The 10,944-nt window shown below is 42.3% G+C and overlaps 1 protein-coding gene across 2 annotated transcripts; it reads left to right on the forward strand.

The window, feature by feature from the left end:
- The first annotated feature begins 3,418 nt into the window (after positions 1-3,418).
- Positions 3,419-7,640, forward strand: LOC106606426 (transcription factor Sox-9-A). Of its 2 annotated transcripts, none has more exons than XM_014202609.2 (3): positions 3,419-4,219; positions 4,552-4,799; positions 5,304-7,640. In XM_014202609.2, the coding sequence occupies exons 1-3, from the start codon at positions 3,780-3,782 to the stop codon at positions 6,086-6,088; spliced, it is 1,473 nt and encodes a 490-aa protein (XP_014058084.2). In that variant the 5' UTR covers positions 3,419-3,779; the 3' UTR covers positions 6,089-7,640. The 2 variants fall into 2 exon arrangements, with proteins under 2 accessions (XP_014058084.2, XP_014058085.2); XM_014202610.2 differs by having other exon boundaries at positions 5,307-7,640.
- Positions 7,641-10,944: the final 3,304 nt, after the last annotated feature.

The following is a 10,944-nucleotide window of genomic DNA, read 5'->3' on the forward strand; positions in this document are numbered from 1 at the left end:
GCTCTGCTCGTGAATCTACACCTTTTTCTCCCTGAGTATTCATTACAGGATGTACTGGACCAACTCTACTATCATTGTTATACTAAACACAGACCATAGTGAATTATACCTCATTCAAATACATTCCTCTCTCTTGACATTCTGTGAGGATGTCATCACAGAGCCATATAGTTCTTGACATTCTGTGAGGATGTCATCACAGAGCCATATAGTTCTTGACATTCTGTGAGGATGTCATCACAGAGCCATATAGTTCTTGACATTCTGTGAGGATGTCATCACAGAGCCATATATTTATTGACATTATGTGAGGATGTCATCACAGAGCCATATAGTTCTTGACATTCTGTGAGGATGTCATCACAGAGCCATATAGTTATGTGAGGAACATGTACTGTATACACTGATCCATTTAGTAAGCAGAGGAGTATAATTCCAAATGCCTTCCACTTACTGTAGTAATAACCTGGACATACATTCTGCACAAACCACAGTATCACATCTCAACAGATGAACAAACCTCTTGACAAACAGTGAGGTGTAATGGCTTAAGCCTGCAGTTATTAGAGTCGTATTACCTTGATGAGCTCTGAAATCAGGATAATTATACCTTTTCCAACTGGTGATGAAACAAAAACAACCTAACCCCCAACTTATCTAATTCTCTCCTTATCCCCACCATGTATTTTGGGGGTATAGTGTTTCTGTGGCTTAAGTCATCCAGCTTGAGTTGACAGACAGAGGGCCTACTTGCTTGGCCGGCACCACTTCCAGTCAGCCAATGAGAAGAGCATTGTAATTACAGGTATGGCTGTCAGGCCAATCAGGGTTGATTTTAATGAAAATGCCAGGTCGTGATCCCTGGAGGTTACCTAGCAACACAGGTGAAGATGTATCCTGGCACACTGCCTTTTTTTGGACCATATATTGCTGAAGCGAAACCTTCAGAATTTCAATGAGCACTTTAATTGAGTCTGTTTCTATGTATGTTGTTCTTAACCGTGGATCCAGCAAAACACTGTTCACACAGACAGTAGACCACAGAGGTTTATTGTAAGGCCATTATTTGGTTGTAATCCAGGAACATGTAAGCAATAGAAACACTGTATATGAAACCTAAACATTACTCCACTGGTTTCTCTCTCACCTTGTAACGTCCTGCATGTTTTTGATTGAATACAACAAAAGCCATACCATAAGGAGAGTTGGGAGAAAGACATCTGCAGTATATTAGGTGTCAAACTTCAAGTAGCCCAACAAAGCACGTGCCAACACATTATGCTGAAAAAGACATTTCCACAACTTTCCCAAACATTCACTGCTCATCATTACACACACTATTACACACACTACACACACTACACACACTACACAAATATCAAAAAGTAAAAATAGTATTAGAATTGTGTAATGATACATTGTTATTATCATTATTGTTATTATTATTACTATTATTATTATCATCATTATTACTAACATTATTATTTAAACATCATTACTATCATTGCCACTGCTGTATTTTAGTTTTGATGTCACTGAATAATGTATAACAGCACAGTACATCGAAAAAATAACATTCTATTTCAACCTTAAAAAATGTGTATGTGGAACTTTATATTCGGATTAGGTTTCTAAAATGAAATACCCGGATTAGTGACTGAACCTTCTCTACAAAGCGCCCATTGTCGCAGACCAAACCAGTTCTGGCGCTCGCCCAACAAGGTTGACCTTCCTGCTGGTGACACATTTGTTTCGTTTCAATTAGACAGTGTTATTTATTTGGGTGGGACCTACTCTTGTGCTTTTCATGTCAATCAAATGTTATAATACAGTAGTTTGAAATGTGAAGCAACTCATGCATTGATTATTTCACTTGTGTTATTGATTATTTAACTTGTATTATTGATTATTTAACTTGTGTTATTATTGATGCTGTTGTTGTTGTAATTAGTATTACCATATAATAATGATCACGACCTAAATATATTTTGAATAATTTGAGAAATCAACATCAGTGAAAATCGAATGTATTGACGAGTAGTCTTGAAAACAACATTTAACATGAGCAAATAATGGAGCAGCGAGAAAGAGAGCGAGAGCAGAGAGAGAGAGATAAATCACCTTAAATTGACACATTTAAATTGAGAGGGAAAGCGCGAAAGAGCGAGAGAGAAAGATAGAGAGAGAAAGAAAGAGAGATAGAGAAGAGAAAGAGAGAGGGATATAAAGTTGCTAAACACTATTAGCTGTAGGGCCTATCAGAAAACATGTATTTTTCATTAACACTATATTAGGCCATATAGATACAGTGTCATTTGAACAATTAGTTAAACATAATTGACCCATTATACAATATGTGCAGACGGAGAGAGTGAATTTAGAAGTATCTCTCATTGCGGTTGCTGTGTAGCTCTTACTTGTGGAACTATAGGTCTATATACCCACAATTACATCCATGGTGAGGGCGATCATAATGTTTACTATGATTCTAAAGTATTTCCAACATTATTTTATGAAGATGATCATTCATTTCTAATCATCTATAGGTTTATTCACCGCTGACATTATGGGGACGTCACAGCCCTTCAGTGGAGTTTCTGGACTGTTGTCTCCCCCTATTGGTCAAAATAGACGGTGCTGCTGTGCAGTGGCACCGAGAGCAGAGTCGGTGTTGTGTAACAATCCACATCAAATTACAGAAAGCATTCAGCAGGAGATACCACAAACAGAAGACAGCAACTATGGGCTTTACTGAATTAGATTAAGCAGATACTTTCTTTTTATGTAGGTTAATAGGCCTGGCCAATTTACATCAGCATAACAGTTTCTTTGGCTGAATATTTGAGATGCCAAATCATGTTCAGTAACTGTACTTCTTCATATGAAAATAGCTAGTCTAGTATCCATTCCAAAACGAAACTCTACATCCTCGTAGATGTATTATCAGAATGAAAATACAAGTGCTACAATAAATGAAAACAAACAATAAAGTAAGCAAATGCACTTGAATAAGCCAAGAGAGTTGGTAATGTTTTTATGTTTAATAATTTAATGGAAACATGACAAACTGGTGGTTATACCAGACAATATATATTTGAACTAGTGTATATTTCGTTTTTTGAGTAAAATATACCAGTAATGAACACAAACAAGTATCTAGGCAATATGATTACATGCTTATAATAAAGGAATAAATTATGAATTATTGAATCAATGTACATTTTTCGACAAAGCTAAAAGAATTTAACAAATTAACATATTTTATTTGATGTTATTTAAATTCCTCTCTCTGTTGTTGACTGAAGACTTGGGGGAGCGCAGAGTCAAATTTCGTCTCCGCCTCCTAAAAACGTCTCCGCCTCCTAAAAATCGCTTCCTTCCTGACTTGGACCAGTCTATAAATACAGGCTTCACACTGAAAGTGTATTCATAATTCTCTCAATGATCTTGGAAGTTTGACGCGAACATTAAATTGCGCATTTAAGTCAGAAATTGTTTTATTTCCAAGAGAAATATACATTCGAGTCCATTTGCAGCGTGCCTATTCCATCGGGTCGCAAGAAAACGCGTTTTGAATAGAAGACTTTTGGAAGGACTTCACATTAACATTTTGACAGTTTGCAGGAGTGCAGCTTTGTCAACCAATTTGCGCACCGAACTCAGTGACATTCATTGCAGCCCGTGGGCACAGAAGCAGTTGGATTCTAAAGTCTTGAAAGGAAGGACATTTTCCCTCTAAGAGGAATTCATTGCATTAGCTTAGCGGTCATTTTTCCCGCATGAATCTACTCGACCCCTTCCTGAAGATGACAGACGAACAGGAGAAGTGTTTCTCTGACGCTCCAAGCCCCAGCATGTCTGACGATTCGGTCGGCTCGCCGTGCCCGTCCGGCTCCGGTTCCGACACCGAGAATACCAGGCCGTCCGATAATCATCTCTTACTGGGTCCAGATGGCGTGCTCGGCGAATTCAAGAAGGCTGACCAAGACAAGTTCCCAGTATGTATCAGAGATGCGGTGTCTCAGGTGCTGAAGGGTTACGACTGGACCTTGGTGCCCATGCCCGTCCGAGTGAACGGCTCCAGCAAAAACAAGCCCCATGTCAAGAGACCCATGAACGCTTTCATGGTGTGGGCTCAAGCCGCCCGGAGGAAACTGGCGGACCAGTACCCACATCTCCACAATGCAGAACTCAGCAAAACCCTCGGGAAACTCTGGAGGTAGGTTACAACTCCTTATCATCACGTTTCCCCGCCGTTGAGGAGATTTTCATTTCATCAACTAATATTGTGTTATTCACAAATAGTTTATTAGATAAAGCTTGAATTATTAGCAGTGTGAATCAATTATTTAGAATGATGTCTGGTGTATAGCTACATTTGCAATTCAATAGTGTAAACTGTGGATAATTTCGATTCGAATTTGTAGTTTTCAAATATTGGGCTATAATAATAACATCTTAATAATAATAATAATAATAATAATAATAATAATTATAATACTTGTTTCAACACTTCGAAAACGTGTAATGTAATACGATACTTGTTTCCAGATTACTCAACGAAGGCGAGAAGCGTCCGTTCGTAGAGGAGGCTGAACGCTTGAGGGTGCAACACAAGAAAGATCACCCCGACTACAAGTACCAGCCCAGAAGGAGAAAATCCGTGAAGAACGGGCAGAGCGAGCCAGAGGACGGCGAGCAAACCCACATCTCTTCCGGTGACATCTTTAAAGCTCTCCAGCAAGCCGACTCACCCGCGTCCAGCATGGGCGAAGTGCATTCTCCCGGTGAACATTCAGGTAACAACAATTCATTCGAACAATTCATTATATTGTCCTTCTAGATAATACCAGGTTTACTCAAACTTGCTTTTGGTCGATATAATCATGTTATAATATAATCATGTTGATAAAGTAGAATGGGAATCACTATTAAGCCGGTGAAATAAAACAGTGATATATATATATATATATCCTTTATATTGTAAATGCCTCTGCTATCCTATTCAAAACGTGAATATCAGTTCCTATTGGGCCCTCATGAACTGACACACCTGTCAATGATTTGTGGTTTTTACAAGCCATCATGCAAATCTACCACCTGTCTTTACTCTGCCCACTTATCTCTTCTTCTTTAAAGCACATTAGATAATGACACCATTCCCTTCATGGCGGGAAACTCCGAAATCTTATCTGCACTTTCTTAATTTCCAAGCATATCTTTATTAGCTCCCTGGTTGCGTCACTTGTGTCAATAATATCATGATGGTGTGCAGTGAGATTAACTCTTTCTTTTTCGACCAGCAGGCCAGTCCCAGGGCCCACCTACACCACCGACCACCCCCAAAACAGACCTGGCTGCGGGCAAGGCCGACCTGAAGCGTGAGGGCCGCCCCCTGCAAGAGGGCACGGGCCGCCAGCTCAACATCGACTTCCGGGACGTGGATATCGGCGAGCTGAGCAGCGACGTCATCTCCAACATCGAGGCCTTCGATGTCAATGAGTTCGACCAGTACCTGCCACCCCACGGGCACCCCGGCATGCCTGGCGTCAACGGCGCCCAGACGGGCTACACGAGCAGCTACCGCGGCATCAGCGCCAGCTCCATTGGCCAGGTGGGTGCTGGAGGACATGGCTGGATGTCCAAGCAGCAGCAGCAGCACTCCATCTCCGCCCTGAGTGGAGGTGGAGGTATTGGGGGAGAGCAAGGCCAGAGCCAGGGGAGAACCACTCACATCAAGACGGAGCAGCTGAGCCCCAGCCACTACAGTGAGCAGCAGAGCTCCCCTCCCCAGCATGTCACCTATGGTTCATTCAACCTGCAGCACTACAGCGCCTCATCCTACCCCTCCATTACCCGCGCCCAGTATGACTATTCTGATCACCAGGGCGGCGCCAACTCTTATTATAGCCATGCAGGTGCCCAAGGCTCAGGGCTCTATTCCTTCAGCAGCTATATGAGCCCCAGCCAGAGGCCCATGTATACCCCCATCGCCGACCCCACCGGAGTGCCCTCGGTGCCCACCCAGACCCACAGTCCACAGCACTGGGAGCAGCAGCCTGTCTACACCCAGCTCTCCAGGCCCTGAGAGGCCAGAGGTTAGAGGTCAGCCCCTTAGTCCTTAGCACAGACTGTCCCATAAGAACCCATCTCCTACCAGAGACTTATCTCCCAGAATCCTCGGGGGCCCACAGGCCTCTACGCCAACACACCCTCCACTGCCAATAGAAAAACATTCAAGAACTTTTTCAAAGTAATTAACATTTATTATCTTCGGAAAAACGGCTCACGACAGTGCCTTTTTTAATGCTCGGAGTTGTGATTATATTTTTATAGGTATAATGTTAAAAGAAACTCAGCTTTGAAAAGAGGAATCCTCCGTGAGGATATATTTGTTATAAATATTTTAGTATGTACTGTGTATGTGTTCTGAACTGTCTTTTGGTACTATATCTTTCGGGGGATTTATACGTTTAATGAGGAAGAGATGCTTTAGGTGAACAACGTCCTCCGCGGCCTTACTTCTCGCTCATGTATTTTTGTACAGGAACAGGAAGTCAAAAGAAAATAGTCCCCCTACTCACTGCCTGTCCTCTTTTAATACATTCTGCTTTGATTCTCATGTACATATCTTATTGTAATTGTTTACGAGATCTTATAAGAACTGAGCAAAGTTGGTGTTTAAATAGTTTATGGCCGTGACTTATTATGTGACCATGTCATCAGTGAATTAGACAAATTATTGCTATTTTCTTGTCGCTGCGTTAGCAATTAGCACATCAGCCCAAGTTATTGTGTTGAATGCTAATAGCATTAGAAAGTGCCATATAGTTACACCAGGGGCCTTACTGACTGTGTTGGTAGATGTTACTGAGATGCTTTTTATTGCCTTCATGCCATTGGTGCCTGTCGAAGCGCAGTAGAGACTCTTTACATTAGCGACGCTAGCGCCACAGTGTAGCCTAGAAACCCCAGCTGAGTTCTTACTTCCTGTCTGTGGAGAGATACAGGAAGTGGCCTTTGACCCCCAGCAGTCTCTCTTCCAGTTGTCGTTCCTCTGGCCTCTTATTCCTTCCAGTCTTAACATCTAATTTATTCATTAGCAATTAATTTTATTTGAAAAGTAATAACTATTTTGCATTTTATTCCTTTTTAATTCAGCAGCGACTAATTGAGATGAGAAAATATTAACTTTTCCGCAGAGGGGTTAGCTGTTTCAATGTGGTACAAATTCTTCTAAGCATCTTTGTTTATTTATAATTTGTAAATGTTTTCAGTTGAAATCGTTATTTTGATGATCTAGTTGTGTACAGATTACTTCTGATTGTGATCAAACTTGATCTGAAATATCGAAAAAAGAAAACTGGAAGTTATTTTATTCATTCTAACAAATATGGATATCATGGTTATTGGAGCTGTGGCTGCAGTGTGAAGATGTCTTTCTATAGAATCACCAGCACACTTTTTTGTTTTTGAAAAAAGTTGTTCTTTATTCTCTATTCCATATCTTAGTTCTCATGTTGGCATCTTTGTAATTCAACTGAATTCTTGTTTTCCTAGGTAAAACATGCCATTGTCTTAAAAGAAGCTTATCTTTGTATTATATTGTTTGCAATAAAAGAAAACATATTGAAAAGAAACTCCATGGTTCTGTTTCATATATTCAGAGAATGTTATTCTAGATTCAGTATGTACACGCACACTAGCAGGGGGGGCAAACAGTTTTATCGGCTACATTTCTGGAAGTCTCTATCATGTCAACTTAGGAGCAATGGGGTTCCTTTATACCCATAATGCAATGCTTTGTAAGGGAAGTGGACCCACGCTGAGAGAGAACAGTAAGATGGAGCAGTCATCTAATGACTTAGAATCACATTAAAAAGGAGGTCAGAACCACGGTAGTTTATCAAACAGGAGAAAACATAAGCAAAACATAGCACAATAGTAACATCGTACAACATTGACTCCATGTAAATAGACTAGCCAGTTCGTATGCTATAACCTGTGAACTACATAGATAATACCACTAGAACCAGAATAGGCCTGCGTGTGTAACTTCTCAAGCCCAACATTTGACATTCATTTGTCATGTAAAATACCCCGATGAAGGAATGTCCAAAAGGTTTTAACAAACTATTAACTTTAACCCTTACCATAATCCTAACCTTAAACCTTACCTTAACCATAAACCTAACCATAACCCTAACCTTTATTTTAAACATTTCCCTAACCGTAACCTTAACAAGCAGTTGCTTATCAACAGATAGTCTGTTGATAGTATAAGCATCTACAGATGGACCATCCAAATAAAGTGTTACTGCAAATTATTTTCAAAGGAAACTTCCGTTGTCCTCCCTAGAGTTCCTGAATATGTTTACATTGTCAACTTGCTCCACTCTTTATGTTCGTACTCCTTGGTTGGTGAGCCAGGGGGCTACTAGCTTCCTTTCATCCTGTCCTGCAGGCTTCCCATACCATGAGGTCACCGGGCCATCAGTACTACGGCCTATTGGGATGATGTATGTCCACACCCCTTCCCCGAACATGTATACCCCACTGCTTAGAGAAACAAACTGCACATAAAATTCTGTTTATTCATTACCAGCCATACCATAATGGCACCCTCTATAAATCAATGACAATGTAAACACAATCAGTGGCTAGGTTGGGGAACTTCATGTTGAGAGAATGTTGCTTTCATGTTGAAAGTTAGAGGTAGGGTCTCGGATGACATCTCTGTCCTCACGTCAAGTGGACTGGATCCATCTCTCTACCACCAACCCACCACTACCTCACTACCTCACTGACTGGCTGTACAGACTGGACTGATAGCACTCACCCCCTATTTCATAATACACTATAATGTATACTGAGATCTGTGGACTCACTCGCTGATTGCCCAAAGCCTGGTCTCGTAGTGTGTTGTGGCCAACTCTTTTATCGTTATCATGCCTTGCAAGTTGGCATGGAACCAGTAATATGCACCACCTTAGTGTGGGATGAATGAATACTATACTGACCCTGTATAGGGAACTTTAACTGTGCATCATAGGTTAGAATAGAGAAGTGCCCAAATGTAAAATATAATACACCAATGACATCAGACAAAAACAGGGAAATTAAACAGTGCAGTACAAGATACCCAACTCACCAGGGCCGGCTCAAACAAACCAATCAATCAAATGTATTTATAAAGCCCTTTTTTTCATCAGCCGATGTTACAAAGTGCTATACAGACCACACTGAACTTGACCTTTAAAGGTGTGTCAGAATCCCAACCCATGTCTGGTGTCTGCAGTGTGGTAATGTAGTAACCAGTAGTGTCTGAGCTGGGGATGGTGGTCTGCCTGACCACCAGCCTGGTTATGTAGAACTGTTTTTGGTTAACGGGGAGGTTGACAGCTTCCCCTCTTTCCCTCTTCCCCACAGCAGGAGGCAGCAGACTGTGTAAGACCCGGACCCCCTCGTGCCAAGACCCCCAGAGATCCCCTGAGACACATCCATCACTGCCTCTCTGCAGTGGCCCAGACCAGGAGCAGGGCAACGGGGTAGGGGGGCATGGGGCTGAGGGGGGCGTGGGGCTGAGGGGGGCATGGGGCAGGGGGCTGAGGGAGGCAGGGGGCTGAGGGGGGCAGGAGGCTGAGGGGGGGGTGGAGCTGAGAGGGCAGGGGGCTGAGGGAGGGAGGGGGCTGAGGGGGGCAGGGGGCAGGGGTTAGGAGAGAGCAGCTGAGGATGGTCCACTGGAAAGGAGGAAAACCAGGGAGAGAAGGGAAGAGTGGAGAGAGAGAGAGAGAGAAAGAAGGGGGTGAGAAGGAAGAGAGTGGGGGAGACAGATAGAGGGTAGATGGGGAAAGACAGAGATAGAAGAGAAACAGAGGTGGAGAGATTATACAGAAAAACAGTAATTAGTGAATTTAATGTAATCTGTACTATTGTTATTGAACACAGATGGAACAGTGATTCTTTGACTTATATGGTATCATACAGGGTTAGCTTTTCCTCTTCTTCCAGTCCTGTCATTTCCCAACAGCAGCCTTGCTCTGGACGTCAGGTTGACGCCTTTTCTCAAAAACAGCACAGAGAGAAGGCAAGAATAAGTGAGAGAGGACTAATGTCCAAGACATCTGAGAAAATCATCAACACACACTCCTACCATGTGTGTGTGTGTGTGTGAAACAGGATCGCACACAGTCATGCAGAAATATGCACAGAAATATCCACAGTCACTGGTCATTACAATACTGTGGGCTGTAACAGAGTCCCTGGTCATTACAATACTGTGGGCTGTAACAGAGTCCCTGATCATTACAATACTGTGGGCTGTAACAGAGTCCCTGGTCATTACAATACTGTGGGCTGTAACAGAGTCCCTGATCATTGCAATACTGTGGGCTGTAACAGAGTCCCTGATCATTACAATACTGTGGGCTGTAACAGAGTCCCTGGTCATTACAATACTGTGGGCTGTAACAGAGTCCCTGATCATTGCAATAATGTGGGCTGTAACAGAGTCCCTGGTCATTACAATACTGTGGCTGTAACAGAGTCCCTGGTCATTACAATAATGTGGGCTGTAACAGAGTCCCTGGTCATTACAAAACTGTGGGCTGTAACAGAGTCCCTGATCATTACAATACTGTGGGCTGTAACAGAGTCCCTGATCATTACAATACTGTGGGCTGTAACAGAGTCCCTGGTCATTACAATACTGTGGGCTGTAACAGAGTCCCTGATCATTGCAATAATGTGGGCTGTAACAGAGTCCCTGATCATTACAATACTGTGGGCTGTAACAGAGTCCCTGGTCATTACAATACTGTGGCTGTAACAGAGTCCCTGGTCATTACAATAATGTGGGCTGTAACAGAGTCCCTGGTCATTACAAAACTGTGGGCTGTAACAGAGTCCCTGATCATTACAATACTGTGGGCTGTAACAGAGTCC

The sequence above is a fragment of the Salmo salar genome, chromosome ssa06, assembly GCF_905237065.1.
Source record: "Salmo salar chromosome ssa06, Ssal_v3.1, whole genome shotgun sequence".
In the NCBI taxonomy this organism is placed as follows: Eukaryota; Metazoa; Chordata; class Actinopteri; order Salmoniformes; family Salmonidae; genus Salmo; species Salmo salar.

What these genes read in the sequence shown, in the direction of transcription:
- LOC106606426 (XM_014202609.2), top strand. Translation starts at nt 3,780, where the DNA reads ATGAATCTACTCGACCCCTTCCTGAAGATGACAGACGAACAGGAGAAG. An exon ending in ACCCTCGGGAAACTCTGGAG is followed by an intron (nt 4,220 to 4,551) that starts GTAGGTTACAAC and finishes ACTTGTTTCCAG; the next exon opens with ATTACTCAACGAAGGCGAGA. An exon ending in TTCTCCCGGTGAACATTCAG is followed by an intron (nt 4,800 to 5,303) that starts GTAACAACAATT and finishes TTTTTCGACCAG; the next exon opens with CAGGCCAGTCCCAGGGCCCA.